Source organism: Leptodactylus fuscus, chromosome 4, assembly GCF_031893055.1.
Source record: "Leptodactylus fuscus isolate aLepFus1 chromosome 4, aLepFus1.hap2, whole genome shotgun sequence".
Lineage (NCBI taxonomy): Eukaryota > Metazoa > Chordata > Amphibia > Anura > Leptodactylidae > Leptodactylus > Leptodactylus fuscus.
Genome location: NC_134268.1, coordinates 97,196,832 through 97,224,157, shown reverse-complemented (window position 1 = coordinate 97,224,157; position 27,326 = coordinate 97,196,832). Strand labels below are relative to the sequence as shown.

At 39.7% G+C, this 27,326-nt stretch overlaps 1 protein-coding gene across 2 annotated transcripts in view; it reads right to left on the bottom strand.

Annotated features, from left to right (window-relative positions):
- Nucleotides 1-998: 998 nt before the first annotated feature.
- RNF144B (ring finger protein 144B) overlaps nucleotides 999-27,326 on the bottom strand; it is a 74,603-nt gene continuing 48,275 nt past the window's right edge. For both annotated transcript variants that reach the window (XM_075270961.1, XM_075270960.1), the window contains 7 exons: nucleotides 26,369-26,570; nucleotides 23,799-23,903; nucleotides 19,502-19,562; nucleotides 16,567-16,771; nucleotides 10,134-10,278; nucleotides 2,426-2,515; nucleotides 999-1,413 (listed from right to left, as the gene is read on the bottom strand). In XM_075270961.1, coding sequence (XP_075127062.1) covers nucleotides 1,270-1,413; nucleotides 2,426-2,515; nucleotides 10,134-10,278; nucleotides 16,567-16,771; nucleotides 19,502-19,562; nucleotides 23,799-23,903; nucleotides 26,369-26,533 — 915 coding nt within the window. In that variant the 5' untranslated portion in view covers nucleotides 26,534-26,570 and the 3' untranslated portion in view covers nucleotides 999-1,269. The remainder of the gene's footprint in view (nucleotides 1,414-2,425; nucleotides 2,516-10,133; nucleotides 10,279-16,566; nucleotides 16,772-19,501; nucleotides 19,563-23,798; nucleotides 23,904-26,368; nucleotides 26,571-27,326) is intronic.

Sequence of the window (27,326 nt, the reverse complement as noted above, 5' to 3'; positions counted from 1 at the left end):
CTTGCGCACTGACAAATTGTCACCATTTGGCAGATGGATGACTACTGGCTTCAAGCCATGCTAGACCCTCGCTACCAGGGAAAAATGGGGACTTTTTTTTCTTTTTACAACTGCTGAGAGGGGGGACAAATTGAACTATTATAGAGACATGCTATGCAGCATTTTGGCCGCTGCCTATCTGTGCCATCATCAATTCTCTTACATGTCCGACCGGGAAGGGGGCCCTGAGCACTCAACTTGCGCTGGCATGGCAGCTGTACGAGGGGTTGGGGGTGGCAGGAGCAATATGGACTGCATCAGCGGCAGCCTGAATCTAGAGTCACTGATTAGCAGCTTTCTTCACCCACATAGAGCAGAACTTGAACCAGCAGGTGGTGGCATACTTACAGTGCAACCTGCCAACCGTTGTGGAATATCCGCTGGATTTCTGGGCAGCCAAACTGGATTTGTGGCCACAACTGGCCCAGTTTGCCCTGTAAAGCTGTCCTGCCCAGCCAGTAGTGTGGCATCAGAGACTGGCCACAGAATGACTTGGACAGGTTAATGAATTATGAAAGTGAATGCATTAAACGTTATTAACACATAAAAGTGACTATGATTTGGAGATTGGGACAAACACTAATTTGCAATAATATGGCAATTCAGTGTTCACCAAATACAGATCTAATTGGACAAAAATTGGTTTATGATTTAAGAAATATTAGGATATTTTTGCATGAATTCACAAACACTTAGTACTTATCCACCAGTGCATCCTTTATTGTAAAGTCTTATAATTTCTCTAATATACATGACAAAGGCACAGATGGAAAGTTATCTTAAAAAGTCTTTAATTATTAAAGTTATATTATGAAGTGAAAAAGCTCTGAACCAATTGCACATTTTGAAAATCACCCCCCCCCCCCCAAAAAAAAAAAAAACAAAACTCTTCCTAACAATGGAAATAAGTCATATTTTAGAATTAAAAAGACCATAAAATTGGTTAAAAATATCTTCGCACTGATAGAAACAAATATCCCTTTGACAGTGCTGGACTCAAACTCTATTTCGTTATCCTCTCTGAAATATAAATACGTTTCTATAGCTATATAATAAGAAATAAAGCATAAAGTGTCAATACACTGCGCAATATATAAAATAGTTTCCAAAAACAAACAGTATATTGAGTAAAATGCTGAAAGACAATAACAGGTTGTTGTCGATTATATTGAAGAGCCTATACAACCTCACTAGTGCATGAAGGATAAAAAGCTAACTATTTAGTCTATATTAAGTAGATGGTGATGGGCCATGCTTTTTCTTCTTTCCTTTACAGGATTTGCAGACACAGCAGATTATACACGGTGATGCTAAAAGCAGTAAGGGAGACGTCACAATTGCAATGATACCCAGGCCAAGAAGGATACCGACAACCTATAATAAAAAAAATCTGCATTATAACTTTGTTTTGTGCAGTATTATATACTGCTAGAAAGCCAACAGCTGATACCACCCTATTTCCTCCAACAGTACAAAGCTATGTTAGAGTATGGCCAGGGGGTGTATGAGGGGTGTTCCACAGAGCCCAGCAATGATGCCATCAGCACTCAGACATTTCTGGTGCTCCCTTTAGGTTAAGGCCCCATGTTGTGGAAACGCAGCTTTTTTTTGGTTGCAGATTTTGTTTGGGTTTTTTTTTTTTAGCCAAAGCCAACAATGGCTATAAAAGGAATGTGAAATATATAGGAAGTTCTTACACTTCTGCTCAATCCACTCCTGTCTTTGGCTCAAAAAACTGCAACAAAATAGGCCGCTTTACCGCAACATGGGGCCTCAACCTTAAAGTGAGGGAAAGATGAGGTTTTATTCACAATAGGACTAAAATATGCCCCGTTCTCTGGCCTGGTGTAGGTCTCAGCAGTTACATAATCAATCAGCAATTTAATCTCTATCCTATAAACTTAAAGCTTGGGGGTTTTTTTAAACAAAAACTTGTCAAAGTTTTAATCATATAAATATATATTACTGTCTACAGTATTAACCTTAAAGGCTCATAGCAAAAATAGCCATTTTATAAATGGAGAAAGTTAGATTTGGAGTTTTCATAACCAACTGCACAGCTGTGGATGTACAATAACCACTGCAATAAAAGAAAAAAAAAAAAAAAAAAGTATAATTTTTCTCATTTTGTTATCTGCCCAGAATATTCCTTTAGCATGCATGCAATGAAGTTGCTGCTGAAGAATACATGACCGCTGTAACCAGTGTTTCTTATCCATAAAATGTGCCTGTAATAGGGACAGTGTAGTAGATAAGTTTTAGTCAATCAATAAATTTAACTTTTTATTTTGGGATAAAGGCATCCTAAAATGTTAGCAGTTGTGGAAATATGTACAGATTTCTGCACAAAGTATAGAATTACCATATCAATTAACTCTGTAAATACCTGTGTTCGATTCCACATAACTGATGCTCTCGAATGTCCAAGTTTGTTTCTGCAAGGACCTTTGTCATAGTGCCGTAGAAAAATATCATTCTGAAAAACAAATATATGTCAAAGGCTAACAGAGTTATTTAACAATGGTGACCGTCATTATCTTATGTAGGTACAACTATGTTGTCAAGAGTCTAAAATAATGATAATATTGATGATTATCAATAGCAAATGCTATGTAAACCGGTGAAAGCAGAAACTACTGATCTTCTAAAAGATTGTACATAGTTTCTGAACATAAGAATTCCCATGCAGCCAATATCTCTTTTAGTGACCCAGGCACAGACCTACAATCACTGTTGGCATTGTTTTCATCAGCTGTTCCTGGCATCCACTGAGAGAGACCTTCTTCTCATACCTCATACACTAAAAAGTGTACACAATACATTTTTTTTGTTTGTTCCTATACGAGAGGCCCAGGGTGTTACAGATCACCCCAATTGTGAAAAAATAAAAAAAATCTTGCAGTGTTATTCCAACCACCATCCAATTCTGTCAGTCTGTGTCACACTACGCCTTGCTCTCCTGTCCTCTCTTGTTCTGGGCACCACTGCACTAGATCATTATCAGCATATGATATTCAGCGCAGGACCCCATAACTGGTCCTAGCTGGAACAGTCGTGGACAAAGCAGTAATTATCAGAGTGCATGATGGAAGCCAACATGGGGCCTGAATTTCTATTGTTTATATACATTTAGGTTTCTGGTGTGGGAACACGTTCACACATAAAACACACAGAGTAAACCTATCACTTTTTTCCTGTAGTGTTTCTCTCAGCAGATTTTCTTACCCTATTATATCTACCTATAGGAATGAATATATATATATATATATATATATATATATATATATATATATATATATATATATATATATATATATATATATATATATATATTATATATATATATATATATATATATATATATCTCATTTTGCAATTTTCATAAACGCAGCCTTTCCACTGTGAATTTTTGTCCTGCAAAATGTGGATGGGATTAGCCAAGATCTTGTTCACTTTACAGGTATTGTAAAACAAAGCTGAGATTATATATCTATCTACACATACGATTAATTATGAGGTCTGGCATGGATCAATTTGAGGGTCTGGTATTTTTAGAGTTTTAGGGGTCTGGATTAAATTTTGATGACTGGGGTGAGGTCTGAATTATTTCTGTACAGTTTGGTATTTAATTTATAAGTTTTTAGGTTACTATGTGGAAGAATTTTACATGTATAAAGATGTGATCAAGACTATAAAGATTACTTTAAGACTACAGAATAAATCTGCCCAATTCATTGCAAAGTTCCAAGCTTCCTCTGGTATTGTCAGCACAAAAAATTTGCACCGAGAGCTTCATGGCATGGGCTGTATGCAAGCCTTACATGACCAAGCATTAAGCCAAGCATCAGGCCGGGTTCACATCTGCATTCGGGTTTCTGTTCGGTGAGTCCACTTGGGGGACTACCCCCCCCCCACCCCATCAGAAACCTATTCGCATAAAAGCGGTTACCTAAGAAAACCCACAGACCCCATAGACTGTAATGGGGTCTGTGTGTTTTTTGCACTAAAAATGCGAACAGAAAAGTGCTGCTTGCATGACTTCTCTTCACATATTTTATGCAGATACGGGAAATTAATGTCCCCAAAGCAGATGTGAACTGGGCCTCAGAGATTTGTAAAGTACTTCATTTAATAGTGAAGCTATAGAAACTTGTTCTGCAGAGTTTTGAATCAAGGTTTTGTTTTGGGGTTATTTTTTTTTATTTGCCAGTCTAATAGAAAGGAGGGTCTGACTGCAGAGTCTGAGGAAAGAAGGATAGTGCTATGAGTTAATTACCTAGGAATGACCAAGCCCCTTCCAGAGGAGGGAAATCTTAATGCATCAGCATTCCAAGATAACATTTTGGACAACTGTATGCCTCCATCTTTGTGATAGTCCTCTCTACATCGGGCTGATGAGATCCAACCAGATCGAAACAGCTGTCCTCGATTGAGAGACTATAACCTGGTAATAATCCCAGCGTCATTGCTAAACAAAGGCCTCTTGGAAGGTCGGGCATGAAGCTAAAGGGAGCAGCCATTATTGGGTTATTTCACTGGAATCCTGTCTTAAGACAGGCTTGCACATTCCAGTGAGCGCCCTCTATTGGTTTGCAACAATGAGGCAGCAACTGTCTTCCTAATTACATCATGGAAGGCGGATTTGCATATTCTTCCCATAGTTCCTTGCAAAGTGGAGTGCTAAAGGCTTAACAAATCTCCACACACCTATATGGTGGTCTCTCCCTAAGGAGTGACAATATCCCCCGAACTCCATCTTTGTGGGAACAGTTTGGGGAAGGTAATGTTTTGTTCCAGAAAATATGTGCACGTCTGTGTGGCAAAAATTCCCACACACACACTCCAAATTCTTGTAGAAAGCCTTCTCATAACAGTCTGCAAAGGCTTCACCAACAAAATAAAAGGCAATTCCTACGTGGTAGGCAGAAAAAAAAAAAATATTGTTTCAATGATAGGATCCCTTTAATGCCTATGGGTTTAGAATGAAAGCTCGTGAAAAACGTGAACAGCAGATCCTTTCTATCAGAGCTCCATGGATTTGCCCTTTCCAGCACATATTACAGATGCAAGTCAACACCTTATACCCTTTCAGTTCTCATTTCCACTGCTATTAAACACTGCTGCCATGAAGAGGCATATTTAGTCTGACGTGTTCTACCTGTCTCAATATTGATGCAAAGTAACATCCACACTAAAGTCAGGACCCTGAAGAGAATTGCCCAGATCATATAGTCTGTCTAATTGACTTGTTAAATTGCATCCTAATCCATTTCCTCCCAAAGAAAGTATTCAGCGCACTGTCAGCTTTCCAGCAGTATATGGAACTGCCTGTGCCCAATCTGATGAAAGGTCCACTTTAAGACTCTGTATAGTTTAAAAAAAAAATTTTGTACAAAACCATCATGTGAACACAGCTTTACATCAACGTGAAAGTACCAGTGGCCTAGAACTTTGGGGAGCGAAATACAGCTATAGCTGCATCCCGTGTGTCACTAAGGGTACTACCATATGGTGCACCTAGCCACAGACATTAACCACTAATTGAGAGCTGTACATGTATTTTTATTGCCTCTAAAAGGGAAAGTACTGCTGAATGCCATTAAATAGCAGTAAACGTATGTGTCCAGAAGCATTTCATGGCAGCACTTCTGTGTTATGACTTGTGATATATGACTTTAGTATAGTTATTCACAGGCACACCAAATATCTTTTGTCTCCAACATAGTAGTAGATTCACAGAAGAAAAATGTGAAAACTCCGAGTGCTGTTCAATAACTGTATGGCTGACAACCCCTATACTAAAGTCATTCACAGAAGCAACGTGTGAAGACACTGATGCTTCTTAATACTCAACATTTTATCAAAAACATTAAAAGACAGGGTATTCCAAATGCGAACAGTATATTTCAGGTATGCATTCCTCATATGGTATGGCAACTCTGATTGGAAGAAATACTTAAACTTCCATCCAGTAAGAAAAATGCTTGTTGCATTGTAAAGTCTGATACTATAAAAAGACTTCACACGCACATGCTATGAGACCTGTAAGCGTTTTCTTGTCCAGCCAGGTGGCATTTCCCTTTTCCTCCCCATAAAGGAACTTAAGAATTTAAAGTTCAGACAATAAAATGTGAAATATTGTGTTGAGCTGTCCATGTAATGGAGTGCAGCTGCTATTTTATTTAAAAAGAATAAAATAAAAAAGGGGCACATCATAAATGAAACAAGCAGCTTTCAGAATAGGCATGAGCATGTGATAGATCTTGTGTACACAAACTGACATTTTTGGTCAGAAATTGTAAAATTATGGTTTTATTAAAACGCACATAACCCTGCAATATGGCAAAATTTACTTTTCAGGCAGATAGTCCTATGTTAACAAAAGTGGCCCTTCAGTGAAATCCTGGCATGAAAAACACATCCTGGCCCTTCTTACTGTCCCGTGTTTCATTGTTGCCTTCTCTGGCTTAGTTTATGCTGAAGATTTTACTTCCTGTACAGTATACTGTAGCACTGACATATCATGATGCATACAGAAGGAGCCTTAGGTTGGGGGGTTCCTTCAAGCAGGTTAGGAATTATACCATGTAGAACAGTTCTGGTGTCATATCAAAATATAGATTCTCAGACTGCAATTCTAGCTGTGACAAACCTAACAATCTCAGCTTTAATGTGTCACCAAAAGCATTATTCTAGGTGGAACAAAGCCTTATATACAGCTATTTTTAGTGATCCCCCCCCCCCCCTTCAGCTTCTTCCTGTATACAGCATGACCGGTCATTAGCATTCCTATGTACAGTCATGGCCAAAAGTTGAGAGTGATACACATATTAATTTTTACAAAGGTCTACTGCTTCAGTTTTTCTAATGGCAATTTGCATATACTCCAGAATGTTATAAAGAGTGATCAGCTTAACAGCAATTACTTGCAAAGTCCATATTTGCCTAGAAAATGAACTTTATCCCCCAAAACACATTTCAACATCATTGCAGCCCTGCCTTAAAAGGACCAGCTAACATAGTTTCAGTGATTGCTCCATTAACACAGGTGTGGGTGTTGATGAGGACAGGGCTGCAGATCAATCTGTCATGATTAAGTAAGAATGACACCACTGGACACTTTAAAAAGGAGAGACAAACGATTCAGGATATAAATAATCCCAAAAAAAGGTATGAAGTATTCAACATACACAAAAAGTGTTATAAAATGACATACTTTATCATCATTAATAAAAAGTTATATACACATATAAAGACACATAGAACACCAATAATTCAAACGAAAAGGACAACCCACAGATACGGGTGTAACACTGTCAGACCACTGGAGTAGACATACACAATGACACTAAGAAACTATCTGTTACCCACATGGCAAAATGGGCACACATACATATCTAGGTGTACATCATCTCCCTCCTAAAGTATGTAAGTATATGCAGTATAAGGGAGGAGAGAAAAAATATATACTCACAGAAAAAATATATACCAGGGGGTAGGGGAGACCCAGTAAATCATGCAAAGTAAATGCTATACATGTTCATCCATACCCTTACATGGCATATCTGAATAAACTCAATAGTAAAGAGACATGAAAAGTTAATCCTCAACATAGATTGGCAGAAAGCCCAACAGACATGCCTGAGGGGAAGAACATAAATCCCTTACCCATAATAAAGTGATCCGCAGGAGCCCGTAGCTGTGGGGAGTCCTGTGGGCTAGGACTCCCCACAGCTACGGGCTCCTGCGGATCACTTTATTATGGGTAAGGGATTTATGTTCTTCCCCTCAGGCATGTCTGTTGGGCTTTCTGCCAATCTATGTTGAGGATTAACTTTTCATGTCTCTTTACTATTGAGTTTATTCAGATATGCCATGTAAGGGTATGGATGAACATGTATAGCATTTACTTTGCATGATTTACTGGGTCTCCCCTACCCCCTGGTATATATTTTTTCTGTGAGTATATATTTTTTCTCTCCTCCCTTATACTGCATATACTTACATACTTTAGGAGGGAGATGATGTACACCTAGATATGTATGTGTGCCCATTTTGCCATGTGGGTAACAGATAGTTTCTTAGTGTCATTGTGTATGTCTACTCCAGTGGTCTGACAGTGTTACACCCGTATCTGTGGGTTGTCCTTTTCGTTTGAATTATTGGTGTTCTGTGTCTTTATATGTGTATATAACTTTTTATTAATGATAATAAAGTATGTCATTTTATAACACTTTTTGTGTATGTTGAATACTTCATACCTTTTTTTGGGATTATTTATATCCTGAATCGTTTGTCTATATGCATTTTTCTGGTTGAAGTATGCTTCTTATAATTGGGGTTACTGGTGGGAGGTATCCATTTATATGCATTTAAGTAACTCTGAAACTCCCTTGTGCTATGCGTGTTCTATACTTTAAAAAGGAGGCTGGTGCTTGGCATCATTGTTTCTCTTCTCAACCATGGTTATCTCTAAAGAAACACGTGCAGTCATCATTGCACTGCACAAAAATGGCCTAACAGGGAAGAGTATTGCAGCTAGAAAGATTGCACCTCAGTCAACAATCTATCGCATCATCAAGAACTTCAAGGAGAAAGATTCCATTGTTGGCAAAAAGGCTCCAGGGCGCCCAAGAAAGACCAGCAAGCGCCAGGACCGTCTCTTAACAGTGTTTCAGCTGCGGGATCGGGCTACCAGCAGTGCAGAGCTTGCTCAGGAATGGCAGCAGGCAGGTGTGAGTGCATCTGCACGCATTGTGAGGCGGAGACTCTTGGAGCAAGGCCTGGTCTCAAGGAGGGCAGCAAAGAAGCCACTTCTCTCCAGAAAAAAAACATCAGGGACAGACTGATATTTTGCAAAAGGTACAGGGAGTGGACTGCTGAGGACTGGGGTAAAGTCGTTTTCTCTGATGACTCCCCTTTGATTGTTTGGGACATCTGGAAAACAGCTTATACGGAGAAGACGAGGTGAGCGCTACCACCAGTCTTGTCTCATGCCAGCTGTAAAGCATCCTGAAACCAGTCATGTGTGGGGTTGCTTCTCAGCCAAGGGAATGGGCGCTCTCACAGTCTTGCCTAAAAACACAGCCATGAAAGAATGGTACCAGAATGTCCTCCAAGATCAACTTCTCCCAACCGTCCAAGAGCAGTTTGGCCATCAACAATGCCTTTTCCAGCATGATGGAGCACCTTGCCATAAAGCAAAAGGTGATAACTAAATGGCTCAGGGAACAAAACAGAGATTTTGGGTCCATGGCCTGGAAACTCCCCAGATCTTAATCCCATTGAGAACTTGTGGTCAATCATCAAGAGACAGGTGGACAAACAAAAACCTCCAAATTCTGACAAAATGCAAGCATTGATTGTGCAAGAATGGACTGCTATCAGTCAGGATTTGGTCAAGAAGTTGATTGAGAGCATGCCAGGGAGAATTGCAGAGGTCCTGAAGAAGGGTCAACACTGCAAATATTGACTTGTTTCATTAACTCATTCTAACTGTCAATATAAGCTTTTGTTACTCATAATATGATTGCAATTATATTTCTGTATGTGATAAAAACATCTGACAAACACATAAAAACCAGAGGGCAGCAGATCATGTGAAAATAGAAGATTTGGGTCATTCTCAAAACTTTTGGCCATGACTACTGCTGGCAACAGAAAAAAAAAGGGGGGGGGGGTTGAAGAAAAAAAAATTGCTTCGAAAGTTTAAAGTATGCATTAAGGGCAAAATATGTCAGCACAATGTCAGGTCTACAGTGATCCATAATAGATTTTTCTGGTTTCTGAAAAGCCACTAAAAGAAAATACATCAGACATGTAGTTATGAGTTCACAGTGTTCATGTGGTGTCTGCTACCGCTGCCTCCCCCCACAACTCTCATCATTGACTGGCAGCTGCTGTGTATACAGGGCAATGCATATTGTAATGTGAGGTTGTGAGGTTAATTGGAAATCTAGGTACTAATTTTGCTCTCATCAACTTTCCTACAAGAGAGTTGTATGGACCATGGATAATGTATTGTGTTGTATATACAATAACTTAGCATAACATTACAAATTGATAATAGAAAATAGTAATGAAAGTAGACTTACATCAAGGTTTTGCAAGCAGTACCAACAGAATGTGTGTTTGCAGTTTTTGCACATCATTTGTGCACAGCCTTCATTCCTCTCAATATAAATATGACAAACAGGACACTGCTTGATACAAGCATCTACACCTGCTTTTACAAGGGCTCTGGGAAAAAAAAAAAAAAAAAAAAAAGTCTGATAAGCAAGCATACAATATTCAATCAATTTATTTATTTTATTTTATTATTTTTTTTTGGGGGGGGGAATGGGGAGTTTGCAATTTGTGAAAGTCTTTTTGGTACACTTAAAATACACCGAGATATTGAACAGTAGTCTTTCATTTCAAGTCACTGCCATGGTGTGGATGGAAAGTGGACAGTCAAGAATTATCACAGTATTCTATTGATTCATTACAAACTAAAGAAAAATGTAAGTACGTCCAAAAGTTGAGATTGGGAGCACTTGCAGCAGAGTATAAATATTCTATATGATAGCCCTAGAAAGAACACAGGAGGGGGGGGGGGGGGGACCCACACACAGGAAAAAATGTGTTAAAGCAGATTACAATTATTTTTTTCCTCATAAAAGCTGCCAGAAAATCACGTTGTTAGAAAGTTTAGTTACAGACTGAAGAAACACAATTTGGCAAAAAATTATTGGAATACTTTGGCCACGCCACATCATGACAACCATGGGATTGTACCCAAAGCTACTTCTCTGCACGCTTTTCTAATAAGTGGCCAACCATTTATAAAGGGAAAGTCACCAGGGTGAAGCATATGAAACCAGCAACACAGTTCTATTGGTCAGGCTCACCTGAATGTAAAACTTTGTTCCCAATGAAAAGTCATGCCTTAATCGCCAAGATTTTCTTTTTTTTTTCCCAGAATAGACACATGAGCAGTCTGGGGCACCAAGAGAGTCTTCCTTCCTTTTTACCTCTTCCTTCTTTGAGTGACAGGACCATGCAAGGTTTCAGCTTGGCTCCCTGGGCCTGTCTCTCAAAGAATGGAGAGGGGAAGTAGTGTGTTCATGGACAGTGTGGGGCATAGCAGATTGGAGCAAGGGACCTGTCCTCAGTGCTACAGATTGTTCTTTTGCATACTGTGAAATAAATGAATGTCTTTGCAGAGGAGCAGCAAATTTTCATGGTAAACAATGTGTTACATTCATGTGAGCTGGACCTATCTAACTGCATTGCTGGTTTTATATGCTTCACTCTGGTGACAGAACCTGTTTAATACATAGACACGTCTGCCAGAATGAGATCCACTCTGTTAGAGATTCTCTCCTTACTGCAAAAAGGAAGGTACCTAGTTGGAGACCCAAGATTGAAATGGGATGAAACCTAAAACTTTTCACTAGATTTTAGTAGAGAAACACTAGCGGTTCCCCATGATTGCTGGTGCCTGCGATAGGATTCTTCAATCCTCAATACTATAGAACAGAAAGATCATGGTACTCCAAAGTCATGTGTAAATCACGGAGATGTTTATTTACAAGTTATATCCAGCTTGATCATTGCAATAATCCGTATACAATTTTATATACAGAATCAGTAATGTTTAGGCTCTGGAGTGTAATAAATACGGTGGTTCACTGGCTATACACGAATGGAGCAGGTTTTTAACTCTTATGAATGCTCCAGTTATAATTGTATACATCTAAAGGGCTCATGGGAGACCTATTATGTAACAAAAGCAGTGTAACTAATGTGTCTAGTCATTAAGACCTTTAAAGGCCTAGTCAATAGGAGTTATATTATGCATATTTGGGTTTAGAAAACTTGTATAAATGTAAAAAGTCATTAAAGAATGTAGGAGAATTGCTTTGACTGGATAAATATGATGCTATTGTCCAGAACCAGAAAGACAGGTTGTGTATGTACATATTAATTACTGGTTGGTTGTACTAAACACTTTGTACTACAAAAAAATAAAAACAAACAAACAGTGCTCTAGAATGTTCCAAGAAATCTTTTGTTAGTTCATGGTAGCAGCAAAACAGGCGGCAACAAATATTTTCAGTGGAATGGAATGCTGCAGCAGTACCCACATTTCCATACCTGCTCTACCTTCCGTACTACACACATTTTATGGTGACCTACGTTGCAAATGGGCTGCCAGACTACAGAATGCAGTAAAGTCATCCAGGCTGCAGCAGGAGGAGAGAGATCTGGTTATTCCAAATTTTGTCGTGCTTTTGGACTTTTGAAACAATTTTTTGCAAATAGATTAGAAAAAAGTAAACACTGTTACAGTACCAGCAAAATGAATGAGGTTCTAATCACATACCCACATGACAAAAAAAGCTGTAGGAAAGCTTTTTTTGATAACTGTTACATGTCAGTTTTACCTGCGGAGTCGCAAGTGTTTTCCCTCCAGATTTAACCCATTAACTGCCATGATCCACAATTGGGGATAAGGTACTTTAACCCGCCTACGAACGCCATCTGTCATTGAGGAATACAGACCAGACACATTCATGTGCTCCAGCAGGATGTCACCCATGATAGGAAACCTAAACTGATCACATGCATACATTGCCTTGTGCACAAAGTTATTTTCATGGTGCAATTCCCATATTATTCATTACCCAAATAAAAAGGCAGTTAATGGTTTAATAGGCAAAGAAAAATACAGTTTCTGATGTGGTTCATTATATGGGGCCTTAGACTAAAGGGATGTATCCATCTGGAGATTGCCACAGTGAGTGGAGAGGTGGTCATGCATGCATGGCTCTCTCCATTCTCTTCTTTCAGAGTTCTGAGAATAATTGAGCCTTCCTGTCACTACTCAACGTGGCCACAAAAAAGGGCAACCAATTTTAAGTCACAACCAGTGAAAACACAACTTTTCATGCCTGCACCCTGAACTGCACACCTTGTTATAATTTTTCCGAGCTTTGCCATCAATCCCATGATGCTACAATACAGCATCACATGACGTGTATACACTGCAGACAAGGGATTATGGTTTCCTCTCTAGTTTCTTAAATAATCCAAGAGATCATAAGTATACAGTCAGGGACGCTGAGCTGTCATTAACTCAATTATAATTGTGTGACAACCATCTAAAATTCAGCAGAAACAGTCATTAGGGGTAAGTTTAAACTCTCAATTAAATGTCACCTACCCAGGAAGAAGTGCGGCACCACCTTCAAAACACTAAAAGAGAAGTCGCCAGGTCCATATGGCATACACCCTTCAGTTCTGAGGGAATTAAATATGTAATATTTAAGGATTCAGTAACTACGGCCTGCTCCACAGGATTGGTGCATAGGAAATGTGGTGCCAATTTTCAAATAGGGGTGTAAAATTGATCCTGGAAACTATAGGCCAGTAAGTATGACTTCTGTGGTGGGAAAGATATTTGAGGGCTTTCTACGAGATGCTATCATGGAGTATCTCAATGTAAATAATCTAATCTCAATCAGCATGGGTTTATGAGGAATCGGTCCTGTCAGACTAATCTGATCAGCTTCTATGAAGAGGTCAGTTCAAGACTGGACATAGGTAATGCAGTAGACGTGTTGTATCCGGACATGGGTAATGCAGTAGACGTGGTGTATCCGGACATGGGTAATGCAGTAGACGTGGTGTATCCGGACATGGGTAATGCAGTAGACGTGTTGTATCCGGACATGGGTAATGCAGTAGACGTGGTGTACCTCGACTTTTCAAAGGCTTTTGATACTGTTCCACATAAACTGTTGGTATGCAAAATGAGAATGTTGGGACTGGGGGAAAACATATGCATTTGGGTTTGCAACTGGCTCACTGATAGGAAACAGAGTACTTGTTAATGGTAAATATTCGGACTGGGTCACAGTCACCAGTGGGGTCTCACAGGGGTCAGTATTGGGTCCTCTCTTGTTTAATATCTTTATTAATGATCTGGTAGAGGGTTTACAAAGCAGGGTGTCCATATTTGCAGATGATACTAAGCTTTGTAAGGTAATTAATAATGAGGAGGATAGTAGAATATTACAGGGGGATCTAAGGAAACTGGAAGCATGGGCGGAGACTTGGCAAATGAAGTTTAATGTAAGGTTATGCATTTAGGTTGACATAAAATGTATGGTTATGTACTTAATAAATTACTGAGTAAGATTGCCAATGAAAGAGACTTAGGGATTTTGGTGGACAGAAAGCTTACCTTTAGTGACAAGTGCCAGGCAGCTGCTGCCAAGGCAAATAAAATTATGGGATGCATCAAAAGAGGTCTAGATTCTCATGACAAGAACATATTTATGCTTTTATACAAATCACTGGTACGGCTACACTTAGAATAGTGTGTGCAATTTTGGGCCCCAATATACAAGAAAGACATAAGTGAACTTCAGAAAATGCAAAGATGGGCAACCAAAATGATTAGGGGAATGGGTGGACTGGAGTACAACGATAGATTAACAAACTTAGGGTTATTCAGTTTAGAGAAAAGACATCTACGGGGAGATCTAATAGTAATGTACAAATACATCAAGGGACAATACAAAGAACTTTCTAATGATCTTGTTACTCCTAGGCCAGTGACCGTGACAAGGGGACATCCGCTACATCCGGAGGAGAGAAAGTTTCACCAGCAACATACACTGACTACAGAGTGTAACCTCTGCATCGCCGCAATGATGCAAGTCATCAGCGCCCGCATCTGCATCTGGTGACTGCTCATACAGGTTTATGTTTGTGTAATGACAGTATTCTATTACAAAATTGTCTGACTACTGTATAAGCAATGCTACCTCTGATGCAGCTTCTGCTACCTCGTGTCACCCCCTCTACTTTATAGATTGTGAGCTTTTGCGAGCAGAGCTCAGTCCCATTGTGTGAAGTGACTACTTTTTTGTAATGTATCTTTTTGTCTATACTTGTACCCTACAAATTGTACAGTGCTGCAGAATATGTTGGCGCAATATAAATTATAGTTATGTGACTCACTCCCTGCTCTTTCCTACAGAACAATCAGATCAGCTAATTGCAGCTTGTTGAATAAGATAGTGGGGTCAGGTGAGTAACTATCAGGGTAGCAGCTGCCACAGGGCCTGGGACATTAGTGGGCCCAGCGACAGTTGCTACTTTTTTTTTTCTTTTAAATAGGAGTAACTCCAGCTGGTACCGGGCCCCATTTCCTTACCAATCCTGGCAGGGGACGGGATCAGTAAGTGACACCACGGGCCCCACAAACATTATACTTGGGGGGGGGGGGGGGGGGGGGGGTCTTTTCAGAATCAGAGGCCCAGGAGACGTAAGAGAACATATATAAAAAAAAGAAAAAAAAAAAAAGGGAGGTTATATAATTGTGTTATTTACCTCTCCTGGCACGCTTGGGGCCTACTTGTGTGCTGTCCCTGACGCCACATGACCAGGGCCTACGTCCTTATGCACTGAGACACAGACCCCCCCAGGTCACGTGATGTTCTGGACGTCATTGAAGATGGCTGCCATCAGAGGGGAGTGCAGCGAAGCTAGGGATAGGTAAGTAACAGTGGGTTGTTTTTTTTTTTTTTTATGTTTGTATCCTCCCCTTGGGTCTCCAATTATTATACTCTGACCCCAGAGTATAATAATTGTTCATGGGAGTCTAAAATGGGGTATAATACTGGATGAAGTGTTAGCAAAAGGGGTTCAGCAGGGGAGAACAAAGCTTACCAGTGGTTAAGCTTTATAACTAATAATAAACAAGATAATTGATTGTAGTCCTGATAAATACCTCTGCAGAGCACAATGGAGTGCCTGAAGCCTCTGCAACTGCCTCCAATGCTGCAGCTCTGGCTTTGTCATCACAGACTCCACTGTACTCCTGCAAGGGATGCAGAGGAACGTGGTTTCTGGCCTATCCAGCTGCACTCTACAACTATAATCATCAGGGCTCCAGAGGACCGGCATATAATAAAGCTCAATCAGTGCTGAGAATGCCGGAGCCTATTAATTTTGCGCATCTTGTGCCAGTGGGGAAACTGATTAAACCTGGTATAGAAAACATTAGTCTTAATAAATTGGCGCATCTGTGTATGTATTAGTACCAACAGCACAGTTTTGAATCCAATTACATGTGTGAGCACATACTAAAGAAGACTCTAAAGTGGAAGTATTTACAAGGAAGTTATATGCTGTCTAACGCCTGTGTGTTATGTTCTAATAATCCAGTAGGCTGAATAGGTTAAACAGAATTTTTTGTCCGCTTTTCCAACAGTCAAGTTTGTTTCAAAAATAGAAAAATACATTTTGTTTAGAAGATAAACCTGACAATATCTAAGGTTGCCAAACAGTTTGAAATAACATGACTAAATAGAAGTGTGGGCGTTTGGTGGGTGGTTAATAAGAGAGCAGAGTTTCTACTAACCACTCCTGGTCCTTTATGAAGCAGTAAGCATGACTGTGTACCAGGGCAGAAAACAATAATAATTTACCATTATTTCTTCATCACAATATTGCCAGTTAAAATAAAATTACCCCTTTTCAGGTTGTACAGCCACAGGCTGCTTTTCTTGACACAAGTGCTCTGGGTGCCAGGCCCTTTTGCAGGCAGAACAAAATGTAATATGGCAAACATGGCAGTCCACTGATACAGGTAAAGTAGAGTCACCCAGCTCAACTTGGCATACTGTTTGGCAGTCTGCAGTAGGGCACCACGTCCGGCAAGGGTCAAGGTGAACTTCTGAAATAGAATAAATAGTCAGAAAAGATATTTGTACCATATATTGTGAAACTGTAATTCACCTATATCTCAAGACTATCTAATTAAGGCGTCTGCCACCTCCCATAAGCGTTTTCAACTAGCACACTACAGTGATAACCACTACATTTGTTACGTATGTTATTTTTGTATGTTTTGGAGAAAAACTTTGAAGTCTCCTGTAAACGATAAGGTTAGTGCAAGCATGAGGGGGCATTTAGTATTCTGCCCCACCATATCCCTCTTGCAGCAGTCAGAGTTCATCCATCATCACCCATCCCAAGTGAGCAGCAAGACCAATGCTGCAGGGAGCTGAAGGCTCACCTCCTATGCAACAATTGACTAAATTTGCATTAGATTTTAAAGCTATAAATGCCAAATTTAAGCTATTACAGTAATAGTTGAATATACTTGGAGGCTGTTTTTTTAAGTGCTCACTAACCTTTCAGACAACTTAGTCTCATTTAATAGAGCATGTGATTCTGGACAAATATTCAATGCACTTTATGTAAAGGTATACCAATGTTCTACCTGAAAAACGTCTCCAAAGTTCCTGCCACTAGAAGTCTCCATTTTAGCCAATTTGCTGTTCACTCCCTGTTATAAAAGAAGGTCCGACCCTAGATACATCAGGCTTTAAGACAGGAACACAATGAGTGAAGGGGGGGCCTGTTCTCTCTTCACACAATTAATGCAGCGAGGAAGGTCCATTGTACTACACAGGCGAAGACAAAGGTCTGTCCACAACTACTGATGAGAAGAGAATTCCTGCCACACTGCTATGCATAAGGAGATCACAGCATAGCCTCCCTAACTATATACATATAGGGTCAGGGGATAATTGTACACATCAGGGAGAGTGTTTGCCTACATAGGCAGCACAGAGACAAGTAATTCCTGCTCCGCTAGGGATTCTGGGTAAAAAAATATGGAAATCTATTCTCCAGGATGTAATTAGGAGAACAGCGCACTCTGTACACCGACCTCTAGAGGGCAGCATCCTTAACATCATGCATGACTCCGTTAAAAAGTCTTTTTAATCATGATGTGGATTTAATTGCCAAATTAGTATTTTTATCCCAAAAGGAACAGATTCCCAGCTATGGACAGCGCTGTTTCGGCCTATTGGGCCATCCTCAGCATAGCATGATGTTAAGGATGCTGCCCTCTAGAGGGCTGTGTACAGAGTGCACTGTTCTCCTAATTTCATCCTGGAGAATAGATTTGCATATTTTTTTTACCCAGAATCCCTAGCGGAGCAGGAATGACTTGTAAGTCTCCGTACTGCCTATGTAGGCAAACACTCTCCCTGATGTGTACGATTATCCCCTGACCCTGGTTTATAGTCTCTCACTCTGCCAAATCAGTATCCCTACGCTATGCTGAGGATGGCCCAATAGGCCGAAACAGCGCTGTCTACAGTTGGGAATCTGTTCCTTTTGGGATAGAAATACTAATTTGGCAATTAACTCCACATCATGATTAAAAAGACTTTTTAACTGAGTCATGCATGATATTAAGGATGCTGCCCTCTAGAGCACTGCATACAGAGTGCACTGTTCTCCTAATTACATCCTGGAGAATAGATTTGCATATTATATACATATAGTCTAAGGTTATTTCGAGAGAATATAGAGAATAATTACACGGTCCATAGTAAGTAGATAAACTGCAGTGTAGAGCTGCCCATATGAGGATTTCTGATCAGGAGCTGAACAGTAACTGGACTGAAGGTATAAGTATGCTGGGGAAATGGAAGAAGCCGAAGGGGGGGGGGGAACCCACCCACAATCAGATGATCGGTGCAGGGATGGGGGAAAAAAATAAAAATAAAATAAAAAGAGTAGGGTTTCTTTTTTGATGCAGTGCTTCTTTAAAAAGTGTGCATATGGATGGTGCTTGATACTTAAAGAGGACCTTTCACCAGCTCCACAAGTTTCAACTTTTTGCATCCTTCAATCAGTAAGGCTCCAACAAAATTGGGATTTTTTTTTTAGCCCCCCGTGGTTTTCAAGGAATCAGCACTGTAAGGGCTCCTTCACACGGCGTAAGCGCGCCGCTCATTTACACACGTATCCGAGCGCAGCACTTCAAAACAGAGCCCATTGATTTCAATGGGAAGGGCACGTATAATCGGCATATACACGCGCTTCCCATTGAAATCAATGGGCTCCGTTTTGAAGCGCCACGCTCGGACAAATGTATACGTGTCTAAATGAGCGGCGCGCTTATGACATGTGAAGGGGCCCTTACCCCTCATTCACATGACAGTTTCATTCGAGATAGTGTGTTGGTGGACACGGACATATGACTTGGGTGGGAGGAGAGTTAATTTCAGCACCCAATGTACTGATTAGGCCATCTACTGTCAGATGGGCTGGAGCTCAAGAATCATCGAATCTAGACAGAAAATGATGCATCCGTATCAGTGGAGAGCCACCTATTTAATTTTTTTTCATCACCTCTAACAAGGCAAGCTCTATAAAGTCAACATAGATTGTCTCTCTCTGACAACCCCTTTAAAGGCCCAAACAAGCCTTATCACTAAATAGTTAATAGCTTTTAAAAAGTAAGAACTGGAAATTGGTTTCTCTTGATTGTCACTTTTCCTTTGCCCAAGATTTGATAAATCTCCTTCAGAGTAATTCACTAAGTCAACTTTTTATTGAACAAGCAAATGCATGTTTACTTTAGAAATTAAATAGGACATACCTCGTTCAAGTTTTAACCGTTGATACAAATGTAGCAGTTCAATGGATACTAAACAAGCAATCTAAGAAAGAAAAAAAAAAAAAAAAAAAATAAGAGTAAAGTCCAACATCACTTACAGGAGCACTTAGTAGTATGAAAAGAGTCTATTCTTCTGCAGCAGGATAAAAGTTGCAGAAGACATCACAACACATGATGAAGATTTGTTTTGCACAAATTATCTGTCATCAGATTTCCATCACAGCATACTGAGGGAAAAAAAAAAAAAAAAAAAAAAAATCCCCTCTTGACCGCATATGGCAGTCAAACAGGAAATTTATACAAGTTGTAAGTGTGTGAACCTAGAGGGTGCTGGACCCAAAAAATAGGGTTGAAAAGGACCTTGACCACACCCATACACTGGGGCCCCACTCCAGAGAGAGTGCATGCAGCAGGAGAGTACTGCTGGTGACTTGCAGGAGCAGGTGGACTGTGGAGCAATTCGAGACAGACAGGAGGTCTGTTCCAAGAGGACTGGAATCTAGAAAGAGACTTGGTTAAGATAAGTGTGACCCAGACTGCTAAGGAGTAAAGTATCTTGCCCTCAGGAGTTAGTCAGGGTTCAAGAAGTGAGGTATTGCCCTGTGTGTGGGTTAGGCTGTATTGTTATTTTTGTTCCCGTAACCATTTACAAGCTGAATAAAGCCATGTCTTTTGGACTGCCATTACCTGCTATGCTGTTTATTTGGCACCCAGCACCACCAACATCTCTGTTAAGTCCAGGAAGTGCCATCTTTGATGTTTTACTACCCCCAATTGTTACAATGTATATAGCCATTGTGTCATTTTGTTCTAGGAAATTGATATTACTTCATAAAACATAACATGAAAAGTGAGCAGCTCCACGGTAGGTTGTTCCACAGATTTACAGCTCTTAGGCTGTTCTATGGTTGAACAACACAGACAGCATGTGCCATCCTGCTGCCTTCATGGGTCCATTAATATACTTCAGTGAGTCCATGTCACTCAGTGTATGAAGTCATAGAATAAAATGGATCAGTGTGCTAGCCTTGAAAAACACACTCATGTGCATGAAGCCTTATAAAGAACTCTTCTTATTTATTTATTTATTATGCTTACTTATATAGCACCATCATATTCCGCAGGGCTTTACAGACATTGACAGTCACTGTCCCATATAGGGCTCACAATCTAAATTCCCTATCAGTATGTCTTTGATGTCTTTAGCAACTGAATGCTCCTTGTCTTCTGAGGCCGAGAGCACACAGTTTTTTGGTAAGGAATTTGGTCATGAATCCGCCTTTAAAAAAAAAAAAAAAAAAAAAAAAAAAAAAAACCTCCTTTGGGCCCCTACACACGGCATAAGCGCGCCGCTCATTTAGACCCGTACACGCAAGTGCTTCAAAACACATCCCATTCACTTCAATGGGAGCGCGCGTGAAGCCAGCTTTATGCACGCTCCCATTGAAGTGAATGGGATGTGTTTTGAAGCGCTCGCGTGTACGGGTCTAAATGAGCCGCGCGCTTACGCCGTGCGAAGGGGCCCAAAGGAGGCTTTTTTTTGGAGGCCGATTTTGAGGCGGAACACTGACCAAATTCCTGACTAAAGAAACTCCATACTCAGCCTGAGAAAATATATAGAACAGCGTTTCAAGATGATCTCGAGGTACTTAGGATAGGGCTACACTGGCTACCAATAAGTATTTGGACACTCTTAGTAGAATAGAAAACACTTATTCATATTGAATAGTAGGTAGAGTCTCCACAAGCAGCAATTACAATCTCAACCCTCCGGGGCATGCTTTCCACAAGTCCTTGTATGACGGCTAGTGGCATTTTATTCCATTCAGCTTGGAGAAGACAGGCAAGTTCTTTCACCGATTTTGGACGGCTGCAGTTTCGGGGGTCATGCTGACTCGGGGCATATGCCGACAATCACCGCTCAATCACATAGGCCACTGTCGAATGTGGGTAATTTAGTTCGCTTGCTATGTCCTTTAAGGATCGACCATTTCTGTGGTACCCACAATTACCCCACTCTTAAAATCAGCCAACTCTGCACTTCATGGCATGTGACTAATGCAAAGCTGTTTTACACAATATGTAATGGCGGAAGGCATGACATACATCACAGCCACAGATCTCTTCATTTGCATGGGTGTCCAAATACTTTCTGGTAGAGAGTGTACATGGCAGCTTAATGACATGAAGTTTGTAGCACCACACAGATACATAACATTACGTGACTGACACAAACCTGCTGGATTTTTGTTTGCAGGTGACATGAGACTTTGCCAACATAAACCTTAGTATAAGCAATGTGCTGCTTACTTACATGTTTTACTGTCCAATAGGCACTGTAAATCCAAAATAGTCCCCCAAATCACAGCATAAGTCACATGACAGACAAATCACACACATTTTTTGTGACAGCTGACGTGTTCGACTTGCTGCCACATGACTTATGACACCATGTAGTCCTAGCCTGAATGCCATATGGAATACTTCAGTTTTTGTACATACAGTATGCAGCAATACATTTATTAGCATGTAAAGTGCAAATAAAAATGACTTTCAAACACAAATCATCATCCTTTGGTTTCTTCCTTATGAACTTTACTACACAAACAAGATGAAAGATTTGTCTTTAATCAAAACACTTGTACGTATGTTCCTGCTGAGCCAAAGATGTGTATACAATAATCATAGGGGATATGCTGTGCTAAGACATGTTTTATACACTAGAATGATCCTACATAAGAGTCTTTGCTTTGCTAATCCTAAAGGGATGATCAAAAGAAAGTTTTCACATAGCAGAGTTTACAACATGATATTTCGTATGTATTACACTAGCTTTGTGGGATCCATTTGTGATGAAGACATGGTGTGGCGTACCAATATATCATTTCCTTAAAGTTTCCATAAATCTGAAGACAAGAATCACACTGCATGCTACAATATATGAATGTAGCGTGTATGTACTGTATATTCAGAGATATCCCATATATATATATATATATATATATATATATATATATATATATATATATATATATATATATATATATATATATATATATATCACAGACACACTTCTATACTTATGTGCAGCCTAACTACTGGACCGATATTCATCAAATTTGGCATAAAGATACATTGGGTGTCTGGGAAGATTCCAGACTGGGCCTCAACTCTCTTGGACGTACCGTTCCTGAGACACGGTATTCCCAAAAAAATGACCTGCATTGGCCTATACAAACCTGCAAGTCTTTCACTCATATTCCAACTGCCATACACAGGTCACTCCACATGCATACAGCATTACTCCAAGTTTCCATAACTGATATCCAAACAGATACACACATCAGAGGATTAGATACACAGGCCAGCATACACCATCTCATATCAGGGGATTAGATACACAGCTCAGCACACAGAGCTTTATTCCTGGCTTCCATAACAACCCAGCTATTTTTCTTACTTCTGTAGGTCAGCTTTAAAGGGGCAGAGCGCTATTCATAACATTACACAAGGTCATATTCACACAGCTTCACTCCAGGTATCCATAACAACCGATCGCAGCTTTTTCACCGATATCCAAACTGAGATACACATGACGCAAACAACATACAAAATAGACCAGTGCAAAACAGGGCTATTTTTTATGGGGCCACTAAACAAACAAACTGAAATATACCTGTGTGAAGGCAGGCCCTCCAGCTAAATATGTATCTATCTACCACTCCCCCCCCCCCCCCAAAAAAAAAAAAAAAAAAAAGTGAAGCTGCATATCAAGTGCAAATACACCATATCAGATGCCAGATGTTTAGGATTTGCAGCCACCAGCCAAATCAGGTTATTTTTTGGTGCCGCTCTGTATTTGGAATTTGATAGATAGATAACTATATGTGTGCACGTATATAATCACAAAAATTTGCATTTACCAATAGTATTTTCTGAGGACAATTTTAAAACTGTTTATTTCTGCAGAAGCATACAAACACCAAGCACATCAAACCAGCCTAAATATACAGGTCACTGGATTTATTAAGTACACCAGTGGCTTGCAGTTTAAAAGTTCATGGATATGGAAGATTAGGACATTTTGATGTAACTAGAAATAACACACAAGCCTGATGTAACAGAAACCTTTCCTCAAAGTGAAGAGAGAAACAAGAACTCCATTGCTTAGGACTTTCAAAGCAATGAGAGATTGAAGCCAGGTACATATTAGTGGTAAATACAACATCTCAGAAATGATTTAGTAAAACCGGCGTTTATATAAAAAGGATGCCAGTACCTCTGCCTCCTGAAGAAAACCCCGATTTGCACACACTGTGTCTGGGCAAGTAATTGGAGAACCAAAGCCTTCACGAACTGCCAGCTGAACATACTGCATCAGGCACTGAAGGGGGGGGGGGACCAAAAAAAAAACCAAAACAAAATTATATATAAAAGAGTATGAAGTTTACAATAATGGAGAGAAATGATACATAGGCATAATGCTAAGCGGCTGCTATTTAAGCAGAGAAACCATACTATAGCTGACTTGCATGCATAAATAGTACATTTTGGGTTTGTTTACTTACAGCAGTCAATGCAAAAAAAATAAATAAATGCGCATATATATATATATATATATATATATATATATATATATACACATATACATACACACACACACACTTTTTTTTTTTTTTTTTGAGATATAGATAGATACATCTATCGTGTAACTTATACTTATCAGGGTCAGCCTGATCACAACTTTATATGGCAAGACCACACCACACCACACCGGGAGACAGGACACACAGACTTTAACCCCCACATTAGACCGGGTCCCCACAGGACGTAAAAGCCATGATTTGCCCACGACGGAAAAAAATCGTGGTGTTTTACAGTCAGGGCAAAGTGGATGGGATTCTAGCAAATCCCAAGCCTACCGTGCGGTAAAAACCACAGTGCAGACACTGCGATTTCCAAAAATCAGCACAGTTTTGGAAATTGCAGAATGTCAATTATACCTATGGACACGTGGGCGGTTTTCCTATAGAAAACATGATGCATTGCGTTTGATACACTATGGCTTAGAGCAGTGTGCATCAGAGTAGATCAGATGCCTGACATCTATTCTACGATACTAGTTCATCTATGTTTGGGGGTCAGGATTTGAGCTGAGGAAATCCTCAGGAGTGAGTGAAGGTGTTTAGTGAGAATACTTGTGCGGAGTTTTGTTCATAGTCATCAAGGAGAGTAGTTGCTCACATAGATCTGTGCTGCTGAACATAAGAGTATTTGAGCAGTTTGGGTATAGAGCTGGGGGCATTGTGTCAAGGATGTAACGTGGAAAATCTATAGCATAATACTTTGTGTCACTACACTGAGGTCAGTCAGATCCATTTGGAGGCAAAACCTACTACACCTCAATACTAGGATGTATATTATACATGATACCATGATAGATTTGGAGATAGTCCATTTGGAGGTTAGTTGGTGCACTTGCCACAACTACAAATGGATTACTAAGCAGTTCCAATCTAAATTTCTGGACTTCAAAGTCAGCAAATCTCTGGGTAAACTCATAGCTGAATACACAGAGTTGTTCAGCAAACTATGCATTTGAAAACACAGCAGTAGCGTTCTGCAAGCTTGTGAACACCAATAGTAAACATGCGAACTGCACTGGGGAAGATCTATGAATCAAAATGCACAGAAACTGGCAAACATGCCTGCACCATATTTATTAAGCATTTTGCATACAAGGAAGTATAGTTTAGCTGGAAATGAACATCTGGACTCCATTCTCTGTGTATTAGATGCTTAAACAGTTGATCAATGCGATGGTGCCAGGTACCGCATATCCACATTATCAATACACGCTTATCTAAAGTATTCTTTTTTGCATTTTAGGAATCCTGTTACACACCCAGAAACAGGAGCTGCGTGTGGTCAGTGTACTGGGAACGCACCAAGAATTTAATTAAAAAGTTACTTGTGCTACGTTCTGTGTCAATAACAGATGACAACATGTATTATATACATAGAGATGCACAGGAGAAAAAAAAACAAAAAACAAGCTAATCCTGCATAAAACTGTATAGTCTAGCGTAGCTCTGCTACTATGTAATAAGTATGTCATTTTGCATTTTTGAGCAGTTTCTCAGGATGCTATAAAACACTAAGATAACACCTGCATAAAGGACTATTCATTCTGCCCACATTTTAGACATGCTAGGCTAAATAGACCTGATTCATACACTGAAAAATTATATGGAGTATGCATAATATTTTGGCCTTTACTAAACTCTCTCAAATTCAGGGACTGGTGTCCTGAAGACTCTAAAGAATGTAAAAGGAAATGAAAGTATCTAAGCTAGACAGTGTATCAAAGCAATAACAAAATTTTCTGCTATCCAAATCACTGGGCGTTTTCAAGCAAATTTTTATTTATTAACTGATTTATTTTTTTATTTATCTATTTTAAGACACTGAATATGAAAAAGTGCATTCTGCACATTCCCACAGGTTTCCTCTGCAGACTTTCTGCTTCCATTATACCTACAGGGAAACCACCAGTGTTTCTGTAGGCATTAACTGACATGCTGCGGTCTCCAAAACCGCAATGGTTTGGCAAAACGCAACGTCTCTACTGCACATATTTTTCTGCAGTGTGTGGATGGGATTCTCTAGAATCCCACCCACTTTTCAGTGACTGTTAAAAACTGCAGTTTTTTTTTCTGCAATGTTAACGCCATGTGGGGCCCCGGCCATAGGGTAAGTTTACACAGTGCAATGGGTTGCAGAGATCGAAACTGGACGTATAAAACCAAAAAGCCTCCTGCTGCCTATAAATATAACAAGACTTCTTACCGTTGTGCAGAAGACACAGCTGCATTCTTGAAGAGTGGTCATCATATCAAGAGGATGCTCACACAGACACAGCTTGCACATAATCAGAGGTTCCAGAGCCAGGTCCCCAGGAGCTGAGTTGCCACTCATCATGGCATGATGACAGATTTTACTACTAGAAGCCATTGTCGTCTTAATCCATCAACATGTTTTGAACGGTGTTCTGGAATAAAAAGAAAATAAAGCAAAATAATGCAAATATGGTCTAACAAAGCTATTTGATCAAAACAACAGTACAGTCTGGAGAAATAGATTTACCATTGCTATGCAACATAAATCTTTGCTACTTAGAGACAGAGGGATCCAACTTTTTTTTTTTACCGGTGTCTTCGCCAAAGGGTCCATAAAGGTCAATTCATTTAAAATTTTTCCAGTTATTCCACCCCAGCACTGCTCTTACACACCATGACAACAGGATGAAGGACAATCCTAGTAGCCTACATAAGTATGAAGGGCCCCCTGACCATATCCATATATATATATATATATATATATATATATATATATATATATATATATATATTTCCACTTAAATTTTCTAGCTTGGATATTGCCTCGTCTGCCTCCTTGTATTTATTTCCCCTTAGGTTTTATTTATGGGTATAACCTTAAGGCTAAGGCCCCATGTTGCGGAATCACTTTTTTTTGTTGCAGATTTTGTTGTGGATTTGTGAGCCAAAGCCAAGAATGGCTACAAAAGGAATGGAAACTCTATAAAAAGTTCTTCTACTTCTTTCTTCTGCTCATTCCACTCAGTTTAGTCAGTGCCAAATCAATTGCAGCGCCAGGGATATACTACAAATACACTACCCTGACATACTGTACAGTGCCACAGCTATATGGTAATTATTATAGGAGTATGTGATCCAGGAATGTACAATAATAAGTACTTACACATTCTAAGGACTTAATACAGCGC